Below are 22,420 nucleotides of genomic sequence, written 5' to 3' on the forward strand. Positions count from 1 at the left end.
TTAAGGCCTTTTCCTTCTGTTTCTAGCTCAGCTGCTTATGGAAGTTGGGGTGGGGGTACAGGAAAAGACGGAAGAGATTTCCTACTTCCTTCTCCTTTAAATGTTAAGCTTCTTCCCCTTTATGCTTATTGTTGAATAGAGTGGCTGAAACTTCATCCCAAACTTTACATCCTTCCCAATCCTCAACATAAAACTGAATACTCTCTCTCCAAAGAGCTAGTCTCTACTGGCTTAGACATTGGAAGCCATCCCAAAGACCCTCCAGTTTATCATCTTTAGGCATCTGGGGAAGATTAGTCAACGTACCTAGAGTTCTGAATGTATTTTTAACTGAGTCCTACCCCAAGTTTTTTGTTTGTTTGTTTCTCCTAAAACATTCATTCTCTAGGGACAGGACTTGCAAGTTATCCTAAATCAGTTTGAAGCTGGAGAAGTCAGCAATCAGTTTCCTTGATGAAGCTGAGAGCAGAGCTACAAAATCATTGTTTAAAAAAAAAAAAAAAAAAAAAAAAAAAGCAGCATAGATAATTATCATCAGTAGCACATATTTATTAAGCACTTTATATATCAGGCACTGTACTGAATGCCAGAAGTAGTAAGGATAAAAATGTGGCTTTTAACCTCAAAGAGCTCACATTTTAAATTATCTCTATTCATCCAAAGAGTTTATCACATCATAAAACATGAAAGTCTTTCAGCTTAAATCTCTTAGAAAGTAGTTGGAATTGAAGTAATATAATGGTTATCTTCCATGTGGAGAAACTGGGGCAATGAATGGTCACAGATTCTTTCTTTCAATAGAATTAACCTGTAAATCCATCAGAACTAGAAAGTCTTGATTATCCTACTTCAAGGATCTAAGATTTTGCCCAAATATTTTAGCTTTGCATTCATCCCACTAGCAAAATCTCCATATTTCTATTAATTAACAGCATTTGAGAATGATTATTGTCAACCTGGTAAGAAACTTCTATATGATGTATGGTCCAGCCTAGTTAATGTCAGTTGAGAAAGGGACCTCATTTAGCATGACTGTATCTATCAGAAGATGTATCAACTCTCAGCGCAGTACCTGGTACATAGTTTAATAAAATGCTTGTTGGTCACATATGTTTTAAATGGGCTGTCTTAAGACTTGTGCATTTTATTAATTGAACAAATACCATCAATAAGACAATGATTGATACTAAGATGAAACAAACTGATGTATAAATGTTCTGTTAGTATAGCCTTTAAAACTGGTCATTTTTATTTGAGTAATTTAGAGGAGGTAGAAATAATAAATAAGGCTTATTTACTAATAAAATATGATAGACAAAAGAAAGGGAAATGTTTCTCTAGGGGTAATAGAGAAGGGTAGAGTCTCTGATAGAAATGTAGACAATTAAAAGGGGAAATATTTTGATGGTTGGATGGTTTGCTTTTAGACTCAATAAACCTGGGCTATAGATTCAGGATTTATAGTTTAAGAAAGGTAACAATCGTTGAAGCAATGAGAGAAATCTGATGGAGCTTTAATAATTGTTGACTTTCCTCAAATTGATAACAATAATTAAAGTAAAAGTTAAAAAGAAAAATAAATGAAGCCAATACAGAGATACAAGGAAAGACTAGGATTTTTAAAATTGTAAAACAATTTAATTTTAAATGCAAGAAGAGGAAAAATATTTTGATTTATCACAAAGAATTGGCATGGGCAGAGAGGTATGTGTGTAGTGAATAGAATCATGTACTTGGAATCATGGAGATATAAGTTCAAACCCTACCTCAGACATTTATTCCCTGTTCATCTTGGCCATGTTAAGCTATCTGAAATTCAAGCCATTCTCAAAGACTACAATAGATTTCTGGTTGACATGAGTAAACAAACAAACAGCACAGAAAATGAATTAATTCACTATAAATTCATGAAATGCCTCTTTTGATTATTTATAAAAGAACATGCAAACTATTTTCATTTACTAGAGAAGTATGCTTCTAATAATTTCATTATCTTTTAAGAGATATCCCTTTAATTTTGGTGTTTGAGCTAAAATTTCATCTTAACTGGGTAAAATCTAGTTCCAAACATCAAAAAGCTGATGTGATTTTTTAAAAATTGCACTATGAAATAACCTGTATTTTTCAAGCATCACACCAAGTTTTAGGTTATAAAAAGGCAGAGCACTCTTAACTGAATATATATATATGCAACACTGTGTGACAATAAAATAAGCCTTTTAACACATTTCTAATGAACTTAGTTTCAGATGCATTCGTTTAAAATGCCCTTTCTTAAGGCTGATGTATTTTATTAATTGGACAAATGCCATCAGTAAGTGAATGATTGCTATTAAGATGAAATAGAAAAAATAAAAAGCAGTATAGCCCTGTTTTGTTTTTTTTTAATCATACATAATACACAGTTTTTTTCCTTTGGCACCTATTTTCTGGGTCATCTGGAATAAGGTGATTAGCCTATTTACTCATCAATTATTCCTCATATAAAATGTTATGTTTTTAAACCTCAGAAATCCAAATTTATTGTTGTTGAAAACAGTCCAATTTATAAATGTGTTCAATATAGTTATTAGAATATATATTACATATTTGACATAGGCATATTCTGTGTGTTCACTTGTGAGTATCTCATGAATCATTTGGGATACTGCAGTACCACCCTTATTAGTTTGTGACTTATCTTCCTTAAAGCCTATAGGTAAATAGGTTGTGGTTTATTACCCAAAGAGGGGATGTAATATCTGAGTTGTCCACCAGGTGGTGATTTCCTTGATCCATTAGTCCAGTAACATCCTCAGATTCTTTCAGGCCAGTGTACAGATGTCTAAAAGACTGTAGGAACCCTACTGACCACAAGAGGGTACTCAGCCTGCAAATGTTCAAACTATCCCTGCTTTAAATTATCTAGGGAATGGAATATTACACTCCATCTCTGTCTCTATCTCTATCTCTTCCTCTTTTCCTCTCTCCATATAGATAAATGGATGGATACATAGATACACAGATAAATATATAAAAACATATTTTTCAAAGTGAGATCTATAATTCTAGTGTTCCTACTTTAGAAAATTTCCTGTTCCTATCTTAGAAAATGTCTTGTTCTCTATCAACCACCACATTTATAGGCCACAGGCAGCATAGCTTATTTTAGGAATTTAAAATGCAAGGAAAATTGCTAAGTATTTCTCCATGGAGTACTCTGTCAAGTCATAGAAAGCCTCCTTTAAAGCCTTCCTTTGGGATGCTCAGAAGAGCAATTCCAAAAAATTAGTCCCCCCAATTCAATACTTCCCCTGGTTGGAGGAAATCAAGGGAAAAAGCATCTATATATGGAATCTTACTGTGAAATCTTTGAGTCATGAGATTGTGGATTTGTCTCTTTATCTCACCAACTGGGCCACCAGTTAGATCACTTCTCTTTACTTTCATCCCTAATCATTTCCCTTGACCTGAATTGTCCCACTAGATTTGGGAAGTTAAGACCCACGTGCTCAGCTTTGCCTAATCTTGAATCATTTGTTTATTGTTACAATAACCAGTAGCCTGGTCTCAATCTGTCTCAGCTTTCTGCTCCCTGCACAGTAGTTGATGGGATAGAACTCAGAAGAAAAATTAGGATTAGACATATATAGATCTAAGAGTCATCTGTGTGGACATGATAATTAAATTTGTGGGCACTTTTGATCACAGAGCAAGAGATTAGAAGAGACTATGTCCCAAGACCAAAGCCTTGATATACACCAATGGCTAGGGGACAGCAATATGGATAATAAGCAGCCAAAGCAGACTGAGGAGTAATCAGATAGGTAAAAGGAGGCAGAGTAAAGAATTATGTCATGACAAGAAAAAATAATGATGAATGTTGGAGGGGATGTGGGAAAATTGGGACATTGATGCATTGCTGGTGGAGTTGTGAATGCATCCAACCATTCTGAAGAGTAATCTGGAATTATGCCCAAAAAGTTATCAAACTGTGCATACCCTTTGATCCAGCAGTGCTACTACTGGGCTTATATCCCAAAGAAATACTAAAGTTGAAAAAGGGACCTGTATGTGCCAAAATGTTTGTGGCAGCTCTTTTTGTAGTGACTAGAAACTGGAAAATGAATGGATGTCCATCAATTGGAGAATGGTTGGGTAAATTATGGCATATGAATGTTATGGAATATTATTTTTCTGTAAGAAATGACCAGCAGGATGAATGTAGAGAGGCTTGGAGAGACTTACATCAACTGATGCTGAGTGAAATGAGCAGAACCAGGAGATCACTATACACTTCAACAACATGTATTCTGATGGAAGTGGATATCTTTAACAAAGAGAAGATCTAATCCAGTTCCAATTGATCAATGATGGACAGAATCAGCTACACCCAGAGAAGGAACACTGGGAAATGAGTGTAAATTGTTTGCATTTTTGTTTTTCTTCCCCAGTTACTTCTACTTTCTGAATCCAATTTTTCCTGTGCAACAAGAAATTCGATTCTGCACACATATATTGTATCTAGGATTATACTATAGCATATTTAACATGTATAAGACTGCTTGCCATCTAGGGGGGGGGTGGAGGGAGGGAAGGGAACAGTTGGAACAGATGTGAGTGCAAGGGATAATGTTGTAAAAAATTACCCAGCCATATGCTCTGTCAATAAAAGGTTATAATTTAAAAAAAAAATTATGTCATGAAATATTAAAGAATAAAGAGTATCCCAGAGGCATCAAATACAACAAAGAGGTCAAGAAAGATGACAACTTAGAAAAAAAGACCATCAGATTTTTGGAATCAGATTCCCCTTCAAAAGAAGTCTTCAAGAAAGGATTAAGATGACATTGGGCATGTGGAAGGAGAATATTCTTGTTAAGATATGGGTTGAACTATATGGCTGCTGGGGTCTCTTTCTGAGATTCTGAATGAATTTCTGAGGTAGGAATGAACATGCTATACATGAAGAAAGGTAATATAAGGCAAAAGGGTAGAGAACAGAAAGGATACTACTCAGAATGGAGGAGAGAATTGCTGATTGAGAATAGTGGGAGATAAATCATATATGTAAGATAGAAAACAGATAATGCATGTCAAGAATGCTAAATTCAGGAACTGAGACTGGAATTTGAGATATTAGTTTATTTAGCAAAAGAGAAACACTAGGGAAGTATCATTTTTAAAAATAATCCAGTTAGAATCAAGATAGACTGCAATGGGAAGTGGAAGAAAAGGCAGAAAAACAAGATGAGACAATTATCATAGTCCAAGGAAGAGATGATGAAAGCCACAGTGAAAATGGTGATAGTAGGAAGGGCTAGAGAGAAGATGGCTGAAAGAAATCAGGACATTGTCTGAGATCAATAATGAGCAATAATGCTCAGAATCAGTACTAGATCAAGCCTTTAAACAGAATTTTGGAGTGACAGAAACCACAAACATTCACAGTGAAATGATTTTCCAGCTTATGATATCTTGGAAGGACTTTAGGAAAGGTCACTTTGGTGAGGGGAACATGGTTCATTGCAGGTGCAGCACAGGGAAATCTAATGGGAAGTCTTTTAGCCAAAGTACAGACCAGTAGTGTTGGCTTCTCCATCTTGGCTCAGAGGACCAATAATTTAGTAAACCAGCTGTGAAACCTCTAACCCAAATACAGAAGGCAAATTACTTGCTCCTGGGACCCTGGCATAACAAGGGGCACTAGGCAAGGCCTATACAGCAGCATCATAGACTCCAGTACAGAAAAATCAGTGAGAGGTCTCTGATCCTCTGAAAAAGAAGCCAGGGACATCCCCTGTGTTCTAGAAGCAGAACTCAACTTTTTAAAATGAACAAAAAAGCAAAAAAGAAGCTACTATGATAATAAAGAAGATCAGAACACAAACCCAGAAGAGGACAGCAATGGCAAAATATCTACATGTGAAGTTTCAAAGGGGGATATGAATTGCTCTCAAGCTCAAAAAGTTCGCTGGGAAGAGCTCAAACAGAATTTTAAAAATCATATGAGACACAAGAAAAATTGGGGAAAGAAATGAGAGCTGTGCAGGTGAATTATGGGGGGGAAAGTCAGTAGCTTGGGAAAAAAGACAATAGCTTAGAAAAGGAAGCATAGAAATTGACTAAAGGAATAGATTTGGCAAAATGGATTATATCTATTATATATGTGTGATTGAGTGCATTCAGCTTCCATTAATCGATCTGATATTCATAATATGTTCTTGTCTTTAAAAAAAAAATTCAGCTAGATCCCATTTAGTAAAAAAAATAATAACAATAATTATGTAATTGAATTGATCACATGTATTTGAATTCACACTTTTCAAAGTTATAATTTTGTAAAATGCACTATCTGGTTCCATCCCAGTGGAAATATGCAATGCAAATAGAATAATATAACTGCTTCAGGGGCCTTTAGAATTTACACTCCTGAGGACCTATATTGGTGAATAACTAAGTTCCTTATTCATCCACCTTGGTTTCTTTAGGTAACTTATCTCCTTTTATTTTTTTTTTTCTCATCAGCATTATTTCTCTTTGCATCTTTAGAATTTCATTTCATCCTTGATTTATATATATATATACAATGAAGTAAACAATTCCTTAAAAAATAGATTTGGCAAAATGGGGAGAAAAAATCCATTCCTTTTAACAACTCCTTTAAAAGTACAATTGGTCAAATGGAAAAGGAGGTAAAAAAAAAAAAAAAAAAAAAGTATTAAAAATTAGAATTGGACAAATGGAAATGAGATATCAAAAATCAATCAAAGTTTTAAAATTCTTTTTTAAATGAAGAAGAAAATGTAAAATACCTCACTGGAAAAACAATTGACCTAAAAATAGATTCAGGAGAGAGAATTTAAGAATTATTAGAGTACTTGAAAGCCATGATAAGAAAAAGAGCCTGGCCAACATCTTTCAAAAACTCATCAAGGAAAACTGCTCTGATATCCTAGAACCAGAGGGCAAAATAGTCATGAAAAATATCCACCAATCACTTCCTGAAAGAGACCCTAAAATGAAACCCCAAGGAATATTTTAGCTAAATTTCAGAATTACCAGATTAAGGAAAAAATACTGCAAGCAACCAGTAAGAACCATTTCAAATATCAAGGATTATCCAGAACCTAGAAGCTTCCACTTTAAAGGATCAGAGATCCTGGAATATGATATTATGGAAGGCAAAGGAGCTTGGACTACAACCAAGAATCAACTACCCAGCAAAACTGAGCATTATCTTTCAGGGAAAAAGAAAAATATTAAATGAATAAGTAATTTTCTATCAATTTTAATGAAAACACCAGAGCTTAACAGAAAATCTGATCTTCAAATACAAGACTTAAGAGCAGCATAAAAAAGTAAATAGGAAAGAAAAAAAAAATGTTATTTAAAGGTTAAATTGCTTTCATCCCTACATGGGAAGATGATATTTGTAAATCTTGAGTATTATGCCACAGTTCTCTTTCACTGTCCTGACTCAGTTTTCCTAATTATCCTGACCCAGTCCTGACTTAGTTTCTCTAAGTGTCCTGCCTCAGTTTATAATTGTTCTGCAAAACCTGCCCTCCCTCTTTATCAGACTATTTGATAAAGATAAAAGATTTTATGTTTTAGAATATCAGAATGCCTCTCCCCATTTCTGGGGTGCCTCCCCTTATTATGTCATCCCTCTCTGGAGGCTCACCCCACCCTGTCAGAGTTCAGTTCCTGCTCTCAGCACCCTGACTCCACCCCTGCCTCAGTCTACCCACTAAGTCTGAGCCATGTGTATATAGGTCATTGAGAACTCATTATTTGCTAGATTCTTGGAGACTATAGTCTCATTCAGCCCTGGGACCAAACTATGAATCCATTTGGTCCCAGTAAATCTTTCCTTTTCAAATAAAGTATTAAATACTTGCCTCAGTTTCTCTGGCATTACATGAGAACTATATCTTGCTTAGGGCAGTTAGAAGGGGTATACATAGACAGAGGGTATGAGTATAAATTGACTTTAATGTGATCATATAAAAACAATAAGGGGTAGAAAAAGGATTATAAGGGGAGAAGAGGAAAGGGAAGGTAAAATAGAGTAAACTAAATCACATAAAAGTCATAATAAATTAGAGGCACAAACAAGAAAGTGATATTCGCACACATGTATTGTACCTAGACTATATTGTAACACATGTAAAATGTATGGTATTGCCTGTCGTCGGGGGGAGGGAATAGAGGGAGGGGGGGTAAATTGGAAAAATGAATACAAGGGATAATATTATAAAATATATATATATATATAATAAAAATAAATAAATAAATAAATAAATTATACTGTAATATATTTAACATATATAAGACTGCTTGCCATCTGGGGGAGGGGGGTTGGGGGAGGAAAGGAAAAAATCTGAATAGAAGTAAGTGCAAGGGATAATGTTGTAAAAAAATTACCCATGCATATGTACTGTCAAAAAATGTTATAATTATAAAATAAAATAAAAAATAAAAAAAAAAAATAAAAAAAAAAATAAATTAGAGGCACAAAAGACCTCTTATAGTAGAGGGAAAGAGAGAAGGAGAAGGCATTATTTGAACCTTAATCTCATCAGATTTGGCTCAAAGAGGGAATAGCATACATACTTAGTTTGATGTCAAATTTTGTCTCATTTTATAGGGAAATAGGAGGAGAAAGAGCAATGAAAAAGAGGAGGCTGATAGAAGAGAGGGCAGAAGTAGAAGGAAAAGGGGGTAAAAAGGGAAGGCTGATAAACAGGAGGGCAGATTGAGTGAGGTGGAGATCCTGTTGCGAAAGGAAAGGGTGAAAGGAAAAAGAAAAGGATAAACGGGAAAAAATAGGATGGAGGGAAATACAGTTAGTAATCATAACTGAATGTGAATGGGATAAACTATTCCATAAAACCAGAAGCAGACAACAGAATGGATAAAAAGCCAGAACCCTACAATATGTTATTTACAAGAAATACATTTAAAGCAGAGATACACACAGATTAAAGGTAAATAGCTGGAACAAAATATATTACGCTTCAGCTCAAGTAAAAAACAAAAAGCAAACAAAAAACAGAAGTAGTGATCTTGATCTCAGACCAAGCAAAAGTAAAAATAGATCCAATTAAAAGAGATAATGAAAGAAACTATATATTGAAGCAATTGAAATTAGGAAAGTTATATAATTAATAAAACTAAGAGTTAGTTTTAGGAAAAACCCAGCAAAATAGATAAACATTTGGATTAATTTGTTTAGAAAATGGATAGAAGAAAACCATATTACCAATATAAAAAAAGAAAAAGGTGAACTTACCACCAATGAAGAGGAATGAAGAGGAAATTAAAGCAATAATTAGGAGCTATTTTGCCCAATTATATACCAATAAATATGATAATTATAAGTGAAATGAATGAATATTTTAAAAATGCAAATTGCCCAGATTGACCGAAGAGAAAGTAAAATATTTAAATAGCTCCACTTTAGAAAAAGAGAAAGCTATTGACAACTACCTAAGAAAATAACCTCCAAGACCAGATGAATTTACAAGTTAATTCTATGGAACATTTAAAGAACCATTAATTCTAATACTATATAAACAATTTGGGACAATATGTGAAGAGTCCTACTAAAGTCCTTTTATGACACAACTATGGTGCTGATATCTAAGCCAGGGAGAGCCAAAACAGTGAAAAAAAATTATAGACCAATTTCCTTAATGAATATTGATGGGAAAATCTTAAGTAAAATGTTAGCAAAGAGATTACAACAATTTATCACTAGGACGATACACTATGACCAAGTGGGATTTATATCAGAAATACAAGGCTGTTTCAATATCAGGAAAATTATCAGCATAACTGACCATATCAGTTATAAAACTAACAGAAATCATATGATTATCTCAATAATGCGAAATACAGCACCCATACAAGCACAGAAAGAAGTAAATGGAGTTTTCCTTAAAATAATAAATAGCATCTATCTAAAACAATCAGCAAGCATTATATGAATGGGAATAAGCTAGAATCATTCCTAACAAGAAAATGGTGGTAGTGGGAATGAAGAAGAAATACAAATCTGAAAGATTATGAAAAATGAATTATTTTGGAAATTTGGGAGACTCAGGCTGCTACTGGTACAGACATTATCTTCACAGATCCTAACATTCCACACCTTAATAGGTTATTTTAATGAACTGCTTTATCTAATGAACTTTATCAAATGGTAGTCAGTTTTCGAATGATAATCAACTTGTCAATCAACAAGCATTTATTAAGTTCTTACTATGTGTGAAACACTAATGACACAAGGACAAAAACAAAATTCTCTTGGGAATATGAATGTTCTAGAAGAACTAGCACCTCTGCTATGAGGGCTTGCGGAGCCCTTTTGGGGGCTACTCATCCACCTTTGATGTCCACTTGTCACCTAACTCTCATCTGTGGTTACAAGAAATTGTAGCATGAGTAGCAGATACACTCTGGTAAATAGTCTCAACAGATAAAATAAGCCAAGTTGAAGGTAACCAAAGCATTAGTAAGTTAGGAGCCCGAAGCATGTGAAAAATAACCCTGAAGAATGGACAAATCACAACAATTTGTTCCAACTGACTTTGACTGAAGCAGGTCTTATGGAGTGGTTAGACCTTTGTCAGACACTGAAGATGCCAAAATCATTCACTGCATCCCAGTCTATCACCAGTCATCTTGACTTTTGTCTTTCCACTGGACTTTAATGATTCTGGAAGAAACCATGAGGGCTTACAACTCTGCCTCATTTAAATCCAATTCAAGCGTGAATCAAGATATTACCCTGGGATGTCACTGGTTATCTTAGGAAAAAAAGAACAAAACAGTGATACTTCTAGATACTCAAAATTTCAGGTCAATTTGTTGTTGCACTTTAATTGAAGGACTTGAAGTTAGAGAATTGAGTTCAAAGATTGGTTCTGCCATTTGCTGTTTGGGGGCTTTGAATGGATTGCTTCCTCGTTTATAAAAAGAATGTTGTAGTACACAAAATCAAAATTTCTTTCCTGTCTTAAATCTATGGACTTATTGTCAGAGCTAAAGAATAATGTGCATGTTAATTTACTGCTGGTGGAGCTGCAAACATACTCTGAAGCATAGCAGTTTGTGTTTGTTGGGACATCTGTCTTGTCTCAACATTTCCATCTCTCTCTCTTTCTCTCTCTCTCTCCCTCTCTCTCACATACACATGCAAACACATATATTTAATTAATTAAAAACGAATATAAGAAAATGCAAATATCCTGCAAGAACAATTATCAAGAGTTTTAGTACCAGATTTTTTTAAATAGAAAAGCAAATCAGTGGAATAGATCTTAAACTGAATTTAAGAAAGAGTAAATTCCTTACACTTAATCATCAGGTTGTTTCCTCTAAGACTGATAGAAATGCCAAAGTGTATTATAGAAGGTTTGATTTATCTAATAAAGGACCCTGAACCAAGGGGCAGGAATTAACTAGAAGAGAACAAGCACTCATTTTCCCATTGTGAGAAATAGATAGGCATTTATTTGGTTTCCACAGTTATGAAAATTAAATTGGAGAACTAGAATTGGGAATTAGAAATTGAAAATTGAAATCTATAAGGAGATCAAAGAATAATCAAGGAAGGAGATTATTCTTCCCCTAAAAGAATGTAAGAATGTAAGAATGTAAACCCTTGGAGAAGGGAAAGTGTTTTGTAAATAGGGAAGATGGCTGGAGATTTACTTTTATTCTTTGTCCTTAACCCTCCTCAGTAATCTCCCCCCTTCTAGAATATAAGCTTGGAGGCAGAGATTGGCTCCTTAATGAAGGGTAGAGATTCATACTCTGTAACATCCAATTAATGGGGAATGGGGGAGGGACTTGTGCTTCATGATAGGAAATAAAATGCTGCCTTTGGAGTTTCAAAGGTGTGTCTACTCACCTAGGCACCCATTCTTGCAAGAATATAAAATAAACCTTTCCTGCATTCATCAATGAGTCAGTGGAGTTCTTGGTAAGATACTTGTTTCTTACAACATGATGCCTTGGGATCTGACTGGAGGACAGCAGGAATGATTGGGAGTGAAAGGAATACCAGGTGCAGAGGGAGGAGAAGAGACATTCTGCCCGTCTCTACCTCTAGGAATGGTCAAAGCACCCAGATGAGGTAGAAACAACCTTGGCAAATAAAGTCAGAGTGAGAGGGAAGGATAGGCAGGGAATGACCTAGTACAGATGCTGTGTTTACTGAAGTTCCCCAACCTTACACTTGCTATGGGAGAGATCTCAAATATGTCCTTAACTGCTTTATAACAAAGATTCTTTATATTAAAAGATCGGGAAGAGAAGGAGGAGGAAGAATATCTTTTAAAATAGTAATAATCTGGTGTCAGATACTATTGGTAATCACTTCTGTACTTTCATTTATTAGTAAAAAGGAGGGAAAAAAATGGAATAGGGGCTGGAAGACTAGCAAGGTTGAAGAAAGAGTTTTGACATTTTTGTTTCTTTTTTTCTGGTTTGTTATTATGCTAGAGAAGACTTAAACATGTTTAAAAGTAATTATTTTTTTCATTTTCTTGAAATAAAACAAGATCAAAATGTATTCCAGGTTTTGGGGAGCTTTTTTTGTTTGTTTTTGGAGGGGAACAAAAGGATTTCTACAATATATGGCTTAAATCCTACTGGATGGCCTTTCCTGAAGTGTCTGTCACTTTTGACCTTCTACAAAGGATAGACATATATATTTTGAGAAGCATAAAGTGATTTTTAAAAGGGTTATAATGACAGAAACCATTTTGACTAAAGCTTATGGTTTCAATGTTTATTGCAGCAATCATGGTTCACTTAATTCAAGTTCACTGAGAATAGTAAGGAAAAGAAGAAAGGAAAAATATAGAAGGGAATGAGAACATATGTAGGAGTCATAAATCAGATCAGATTCATTACTTTACTTTATTCAAATTAAACTAATTCCCTTCATTTTCCCATTAACTCTATAGTATAGAAGAAGTTTGACTATGTAAGTGGGGGGGGAGAGGAAAAAGGAGTCAAAGTACTTACTTTTCTTGGAAGTAACTGAATAAGGTTTCCAGCTATATCTAGTATTTTTAAATTGCTCAATGAGCAGAGCACCTGAGTGACAAATAGGAAAAAAAAAAAAAAGAAATAAAAATTTAAAACATTTATAAAAATTTAAGTATAGAAACCTATTTTTAGGTCAACCAATAAAACAATAATGTGGCCATTAAAATAGTAAATAAATTCATTACTAAGAAAAAGGAAATGATTGTTTCAAAAATTTTTTTTTTTTTCCAATGAGGTGGCTCATGATCCATTGAAGAATTGCTGATGATCTATGATTTCCTTATTGGAAATCTCTTCATCTTCTCCAGCAATATCCAACATACAAAAGAAATCATCTCTGCTGGATAGGACAGGACACAGATCTACTGAGAAATGTGTTCATCAACAAGCAGAAAAGAAAGATCCATGGGAGGTTGGAAAGAAGTTTAGATTTTTTTCTGGCAAATTTTTTTTAAGGGGAAGGGGAAAGAGCATTTATTAAATACCTATTATGTGTCCATAATTGTGCTCAATATCTTTTACAAATACTATATCATTTGATCTTCATTACAACCTTCCAAAGGAAGGTTATTATTATTATCCCCAATTTACATTGAAGAAACTAAGACAAACCAAAGTTAAGTTACTTGTGCAAAGTCACAAAACTAGTGTCTTAAGAACAATTGGCAAGGATCTAAAACTGATTAATCATATGTGGAGACTAGGAGACTAAGTGCGTAGAGCTCCTGATTTCCTCAAAGAAGCTATGAGTGACTAGGGAACTATGTTGTATCATTTTGCAGTGGATGGGGCAGGAAGGCCCCAATTAGGGAAGCCACAAATAACAGAAGATTTCAATATTAGCATCTAAGAAGGTTAAATGAATTGTTCTAGTGGAACAAAAAGAATGTACCATGTTGGTGTTTTTGCTACAATCTATTAGCAAATATATGAACATTAAATGCAGATTGTCTGTACTCTTCACAAGAAGAAAAAAATGAAAAATGGCTCAGGCATTAGTTCTCTGCTTTTTGCCTTATTAGGATAAATGATATATATTCCACCAGGATGAAGGAAAAGACCCAGAAGAAAAACAAATAAAAAATAAGACTCTAAATAAATAGGAGAGGGTCTAACTCAAAGACCTGAAGATCCTGAAATTTAAAAAAAAAAAAAAAAAAAAAAAAAAGGATGGGGAGAGGGAGGGCAGAGCAAGAACTCTATAAGAAGGTTGAGGTTTTTCCAACAGAAGATACATGTAGCTCTCACAAGGTAGAAAAAGCTTCTGTACCACAGGAGAATTATTCACAGATTAAAAAGACCAAATATCAGGGAAACTACCACTTACTGTTCAAAGGAAAAATGATTAATGATAGTATAAAGATCTTTGCCAAGGGTCACTGAAGCAGAAAAGTCAACCAAAAATAAATCATCTATCTTTCCAGAAAACACATTTGGGATGTTTCAGAGACACTCTTGAAAACTGTCCCACCTGAAAAAAATTTCTTTTTTTTTCAAATAGTGTCTTATTCTTCCAAATACATGTAAAGATAGTTTTCAACATCCATTCAATATGTTCCAAATTTTCCCCTTCCCTCCCTTACCTTTGCCCTCTCCAAGACAGCAAGCAATTTTATATAGGTTAAATATGTGAAATCATTTTAAACATATTTCCATATTTGTCATGTTGTGCAAGAAAAATAAGACTGAAAGGAAAGAAAAAAAAAAACAGAAAAAAAGAAAAAGCAAATAAACAAACCAAAAAAGGTGAAAATACTATGCTTTGATCCACATTCAGTCTCCATAATTCTTGCTAGGGATGTGGATGCATTTTCCTTCACAATTCTATTGGAATTATCTTGAGTTACTACAAGAAAAGCCAAGTCCATCACAATTTATCGTCACATAAATCTTGCTGTTACTGTGTACAATGTTCTTTGGTTCTGTTCACCTCACTCAATATTAGTTCCTTAAGTCTTTCTAGGGTTTTCTGAAATAAGCCTGCTCATCATTTCTTATGGAACAATAATATTCCATTACATTGATATGCCATAACTTATTCAACCATTTCCCAATCAATAGGCATCTACCAAATTTCCAATTCCTTGACATCACAAAAAAGAGCTACTATATATTTTTTGCACATGTGGTTCTTTTTATGATCTCTTTGGGATACAAACCCAGTAGTGTCACTGCTGGATCAAAGGGTGTGCACAGCTTTATAGCCCTTTGGACATAGTTCCAAATTGTTTCCCAAAATGGTTGTATCATTTCACAACTCCACCAACAATGTACTGGTGTCTCAATTCTGAAAAGTATTTCAAATGAAGGATAGGATTAATGTATTTCACAAAATCAGATACTCTCAGTTGGAAGGGACCTTTTAGGTCAACTAGTACAACTTAGAACAGTAATGCCCCTTCAATTTCCCCTAAAACAGGACAACTGGAAGGCAAAATGGTTAGAGTACCAGGCCTAGAATCAGAAAGATCAGAGTTAAAAATCCTGCCTTAGACACTTTCTAGCCATGTGACTTTGACCAATGCACTTAATCTTATTTTCCTAAATTTCATCACCTATAAAATGAATTGGAGGCAGCATTAGCAAACCACCCCGGTATCTTTGCCAAGAAAATCTCGAAAGAAGTCATAAAGAGTTGAACATGACTGAAACAACTGAATAACAGCCACCTAAAACATATCCAGACATTTTGAAGACTTCCAGTATAAGCAAATCAAGTCAACAACATTTATTAAGTACCTATTCTGTGCTAAGCACTAAGAATTCACATCTTTATTCAACTCATTCCACCTTGATACAGCACTCAGTATTAAGAAGTTGGATTTGTTTTCCCTTTTTTCAAGTCAAAATCTGCCTCTCTATAATTTCTATAATCAGTGCTCCAAGTTTCCCTCCTTAGGAACATAGATGACAAAAAGGATAAGTTTAAACTCTCTCGAAAAAAAGCTATTGCTTCCACATTGAAGACCTTTCTAGACTAATAATTTTCAATATTTTTGGTCAGTCCTCTGGTCCTCTCACCATCTAAACTTCCCTATCCCAATATTCTTTGAAATGTGGCATTCCAAAGTAATAATATTCAAATGTAGCCAGAACAAGTTCAGAGCACAAAACAAAACCTTCTTCATTCTGAAGATTTTTATTTATTTAATATTTTATTTCCCCCCCAATTACATGCAAACAAACAAACAAACAAACAATTTTTAACCCTTAAAAAAAAAAACTTGAGCTCCATACTTTTCTCCTCTCTCCCCTCCCTCCTCATTGAGAAGACAACAATTTGATGTAGGTATCACATGCAAGCACGCAAACCATATATCCATATCAATCATGTTATAAAAGAAAACAGAAAAAAACAAACAAGAAAAATTAAGAAAGTAAAATAAAAAAGTATACTTCAATCTTCATTTTACCTGAAGATTTTTTTCACTATAAGTCCTTGGGAATTGTCTTTTGTATTGCTGAGAATAGCTGTTATTCATAGTCGATTATTGTATAATATTTTGTTACTGTGATTAATGTTTTGCTAGAGACTTTTATTTATACAGCTCCAGATCATATAAGCTTTTTTGCCTGCTATGCTACCTTATTGATTCATATTGAACTAAGTGTTTACTAAAACTTTCAGGACTTTTTCCACATGAATTTCTGTTTTACTATGTGCCTCTTTCCCCATCTAGTATCTATAAAGCTAATTTTTCAAAACCAAGTATAAGATTTTAAATTAATTTCTTTATATTTATTTAGAAATTTATTTACTTAATAAAATGATAAATTTTAAATAAAATTTTATTTTATCAAATTTCATCACTGTATCTCCCCCTCTATTTGCCCTGGCCATACCATTAGTCTGGAATACTCTCCATTCTTAATCTCCATTTTGTCAAGTCACTTCTTCCATCCCCTTCTGACAAACTTCAAACACTATTTTCAAACACTATTATCAAAGACTCAGAATTAATTTCTTGCTGCAAAAGTGAGACATACTCTCAATATCACAATAACCCCCTTTTTGTTTTTCTTACTCTGAAAGTCTCTGTGGTTGATACTGGCCCAAACAGTTTGGGGGCTCATCTGAGATATTTCTTGTTTGTGAGGGGTCTCTCCTGTACTGAATCCTTGGGCAGGGACCCTCTGGAGAGTTCTGCAGTGATCCTTAGATTGGGCTCAGGAACTCCTACTCTAATTGGGTAAACTCCAGAAGAGAAACACTTGGAGAAAGCAAAAAAGAAGTGAGATAGCAAAGACATAAAATTAATTCATCCTAGGAGATAAGCCAGAAACGTTTGAAATTAGTCAGGCGAATTGTGCAGCACAGTTCATAAGGGCAAGAACTGGTGAGGGGAGAAGAGATTCTATCCATAAGCAGATTTTCTTCTGCTAAGCAACTGGTGATCTATCTGAGTGACTGGGATTGGGATTTGGGAGAATTTAGACAGAGTCTATAAAAGAGTCCCATATCCCTTTGAATGGCAAGAACTGATGAGGAGGGGAGAGATTCTATTCTTAAGAAGACTACTCTGCCAAGTAAAAGATGAGCTATATGGATAAGAGCTCAATCCTAGTCAATTTGAGTTCATAAGGATTTTTTTCCTTTGATAAGATCTGGTGAATTCTCCATTAAAAGAGGATAAGATACTGTGAACTTTAGGAAAGGAAAGTAGCTGCTTTTAAACCTAAGTGGTATGCTGGGGAAGATAGCTCTTTAGGAAGAATTGGGAAGAAGTACCAAAATGTATACGGATTAACTGTTTTGTTTGGGCTGGTGTCCTGCTTACTAGGAGAAACACTCCATCCCTCCAGGGTTGGGTGTAAATTCAAAGAAGCCTTCAATGTAGCTGGCTTCTAAGCCAAATTACAAAGGAAAAGATCTGGCTATTGGGATTTAAAAAGTGTTTGTTTTGTACATGATTGGATTTATGCAAATAGCTTCTAGCTACAGAGAAGAAGGATTAGTTCTGAAATAGGGAAAGTTAACTGCCACATCAAAAAATAAATAGTTAAAGTTACAGAATTGTTAAAACATTTTAGCAGATTATGGGGTTTTTGAGACTAAGTTTTAAATTGCTTGGTATTCTCAGCCAGTTGAGTTGGTCTATTGTATTTTTAAGTAAACCTAATTTACATGATTAAAAGCCTTCTAAGAACCAGAACTTGAAGCTTATAGAGGGGGGGGAAAAACTACCAAAGGAAAAAATTCCTTCTCTGAGATTTTTCAAGTTTTTCAGGTTTGTGGAATCTATCCTGGCTAGGCTGGTATCCCTGGCTGGCTAAGCGATAGGAAAAAATCCATGTTAGTCTTAATATCTCAAATAGATCACCCCAAAGTGATCCCTGGCTTTAATCAAAGAGAAACAGAAGAGTTGTTTAAATTAGATATTATTAAAGATGAGAAAGGCTGGTGGGCATTGAGGTATGAGAAATGAAGGTTGAGAGATCCCCTGACAGCAATGAGATCCTCTGGTCTGCAGGGTTGGTGAAAGAATTCACAAATCCCAATGAATACAGGCTTAATGTTTGTGGCAAGAATGGGTTTATTACACTGAGAAGAGAAATATCTTCATCAGTGGGCAAATTCCTGTTAAGACTTTTGCTAAAATGGATTTTTACACTAAGAAGTAACTCAGTGGGCATTCCTGCAGGTCCCTGGTTATATCAGATTTGTCCAGGCCCCAAGCTGGGGAGCAGTTCCAGGGACTAACCTTCAATTTAACAGAAGATGACCATGCCCCAGGCTGAGATTTCCAATTTATTGAGATTACTTATCTGGGAGTTTCCCCATATTGAAGGGTAGGGCCCCTCCCAGGGAACCCAGGACCACCCTTCCCCCAAAGATTCCTTTCCAACCCTTCCCCATAAAAAAAAGATTAAAGGGGACACAGTTTGTATCAGTAGGTACTCCCGGACAGGAGAAAAATGTTAAGCAAAAGGATAACAAAGAATTGATGGGAATTCTCTATAGGAGAAGTCATTGGGAATCCCAGGCACTGTGTGATAAGATTCCTAAACAGTTTGGGTGTATTAGGAATTAGACAATGGCAAAACAAATTACAGAAAGATGGTCCAGGAAGTTAACAAAAAGGTCCTGAGGAAACAAAGAAATGAAGGAAAATCTCACTATTCAGGTGAATATCACAAATCACTAATCAGAGTCCTTAAATATTTACTGGTAATTATAGGTCAGTTAATTGGATGGGTGGAAGCCAATCCTCTGAGCTCAGCCATGCTAGCTGGAGTCAGCAAAATCCTCTCGAACAGATCATTCCTCCATTTGGGTCAGTTGAAAGATTGACTTGAGCAATGGAACACATTTTAGAAATTAAATAGGAATTCCATACCCTTTGGCATTTGCCTTCCTCAGGAACAGTACAGGGAATGAATCAAACTCTGAAACAACAGATCATTAAACTAGGCATTCAAGGTTACCCAAAATGTTTGCCACCAGCACTTCTCAGAGTCAGAATAGCCTCTATGCAGTGTATGGGATTATCACCCTTTCAAATGTTGTATGGAGCTTTACTTAGGTAGGGAAGGAGAGGTCCCATTCTTTCAAACAAAGGATAAATTTTTAAAGAATTACATGCTGGCCATGTCCTCATCCCTTTTTAGCCCCTAGAAAACAACCCTTTTGGAATTTTCGTGAGCTTTACTAAATCCTGGAAGAAGCAGAATGGAAGGACCTTACCAGACATTAAAGATAAATGAGACTGCAGTCTGGAGGCTGAGAACACCAGGCTTAAAGGACCAAGTCAAGAATGGACTGTTAAAGACAATTTATAACCTCTAAAATTGACTTTGAAATTAGGAATGTTTTGGTGAGAGGTGGAAATGTTTGTGCTTAGAAGAATTTTAACAATATTGATGTTGTACTTGCTATTTATATTTTATAGAGACTCCTCAGTTGGATGAAGAAATTATTATTAATTCTGATAGGGTTTTTTAATGTGAAATTAGGATATTCTATATTCTGAGTTTTAGTTGGCTGTATTGAGTCATTTCAAATCTGTTCCCATTGTTTAGGGAGATTCTAAGAATGTCTTTGTCCCTTTGAATATGGTTAATAGCATGTTTTGATATACATTGGTTATTGAGAATTTTAAGAAATGTACAACATTTGCATAATGTTGAATTAAAAACATCTACTTAGATATGAAGATAAGCTGTGAACTTTCTAGGATGAATCTTTTACTGTTATCAATGTAAGTAGGTATAGTCAATGCTTGTTTAGTATATGTGATTCTCGAGAACTAAATTCACCTGAAGCTTTGATTAATGAGACTTGCTATTTGAAATAAAAACTCTTGGGATTGTAACTTATATTATTCAAAGTTTTGAATTCAGATATGATTATCTAATGGAACATCAAGCCAATAATCTGAGAGAAATATGACACAAGTTGATGAGACCGAAGCTAGACAGCCCTGTAAAGTTATGTAAATACAAACTCAAATGGTTTTATATCCTCTGGAGACAGGATGGGTCTCCAGAGAATGTCTCTTTTCACATACAAGCTTAAATGGTCTCACACCCTCTGGAACCAGGAAGATGAATCTCCAGAGAATGTCTCTTTTCATATACAAACTCAAATGGTCTTGCCTATTCTTAGATTTTTGTATAAAATAAGCCTTCAGAAAAATGTTTCTTTGCAAAAATCACTTCTCTCTTGAGAATGATATTGCCTGCCAAGAAAGCCCTTATCTTGGTGTCTCTCTAACAATAAAAGCCTTTTTTTTTTTTTTTTTTTTTTTTTTTTTTTTTTTTTTATCACAGCCTTTGAGTAAGTGAATTTTCTTCGCTAAGAGCCTCTGCCTTGGAGAACAAGGAAATCTCTCACCTATTCCTGCCACACCTGTCCTTTGCTACCCTGCTTTCATCATTTGGTGGCCCTTCCACAAGGTTTTGTCCATGAGTGTAGCGAGCTGTCGTCTCTAGAAGCTGCCGGATCACTCTCTGGGAAGAGATCTGCTGTGTCTTCTACTCAAATCTCTCCGACAGATTCTTCTTCCTGTAACGAACCGTTGTCTCCAGGCAGTTGCTGTTAACTCTTGTCCAGAGAAGTGACTTCCCTTCCTACAGGGAGCCCTGTCAAGCCTGATGCAATGCAGAGTCTTCTCCTTGAATCTCTTCCAGCTCTTATCCTTCTCCATGTAGACTCACTTTCCAGGCCCACTGTTGCTTTTTATCCTCCCAGAGAATGGGCGTGGGATAATGCAAGGGCTTCTGGGAAGAACCACTTCAGCCAATGAGCTTGCTCCTTCTATCAAGTCAACCTGAGTTCTCACCTTGTAATTGTCCAGAAAACCTGAATTCTCACCTTGTCACTGTCCAGACAACCTGAGTTCTCACTTAGTAATCCTAACACATGAGGGCTTTTTTTTTTTTTTTTTTTTTCCAACTGAGATAAGCCCAGCACATCACTCTTCTATAGCAGAGGGATAGCTCAAATTCCCCAGGGATCACAGGCAGAGCTGTCCAGAGCTTAAGTGCTGGGTTCGGATTTGTTTGGGCCAAGAATGATTGAACAAACAAATTTCTGCAGATTGACAAATAACCCTCTTACTGAAGAGAGCTTTTGTCATACCTTCCTAAGGATGCCTAGAGAAGGACAGAGCTGTAGAAGCAGAAAGTTTGGGACTGTGGCGAGATGGGTCAGGTTCCTTCTTCCATCCTTAGATATTCTCCCTTGGGCTGTTTCTTGAAAAATAGGGACAAATTCATCTTGAAAGATTTAAAATCTAAAAAGCTCATCCATTTTTGCAATACTGTGTAGCCGCAATATGTTAGACAACCAGGAGGCATGACCACTTAATGGCTCAATCAGTTTCACTACTATTAGGGAATTGGACTTATTTTGTAGGAAACAGGGTAAATGGACCGAAGTTCCCTATGTACAGGCCTTCATAGATCTCTCCCAGGATCCTAAATTAAGGTTAAATTGCAGAACGTTGCTAGTTAAGTTTATTGTGGGGGAACTAGAGATAGACACTGATGCCCTGAATGACCCCCTTTTTTCCACTCCTTTGGGAGTGTAAGGAGCATCTGCCCCCCCTGAGGCCCTCACCAGGACACTCCAAAATGCCTCCAGAGCTGCCCCTTTATCAGAAGGGGGATCTTGGATCCCATACTATCTCACTCCCACTATCTAATTCCCCCATAGCCGTGCCCCTCTCAGGTTCTGGGTGGAATTATCAGGAGAGGAGCGGGGACAGAGAGAGGAGGGATCATCCCCTACTTGACTCATTGAGGGCATGAAAAAGGGGATTAAAAAGCAGGTGAATTATGATAAGCTTAGAGAGATCACACAAGCTAATCTGGACCCCACTTCTCCAGAGGGGACCATTGTCCTTGGCATGCATTTTATCAATCAGTTTTC

At 35.5% G+C, this 22,420-nt stretch overlaps 1 protein-coding gene across 1 annotated transcript in view; it reads right to left on the reverse strand.

The window, feature by feature from the left end:
- The window catches only part of LRRC69 (leucine rich repeat containing 69), a 146,943-nt gene that overhangs the window by 69,105 nt on the left and 55,418 nt on the right, over positions 1–22,420 (reverse strand). Inside the window, exon 5 of the mRNA XM_074269741.1 lies at positions 13,024–13,095. Within this exon, the coding sequence (XP_074125842.1) occupies positions 13,024–13,095 (72 nt within the window). The remainder of the gene's footprint in view (positions 1–13,023; positions 13,096–22,420) is intronic.

Source organism: Sminthopsis crassicaudata, chromosome 1 (assembly GCF_048593235.1).
Source record: "Sminthopsis crassicaudata isolate SCR6 chromosome 1, ASM4859323v1, whole genome shotgun sequence".
NCBI lineage: Eukaryota > Metazoa > Chordata > Mammalia > Dasyuromorphia > Dasyuridae > Sminthopsis > Sminthopsis crassicaudata.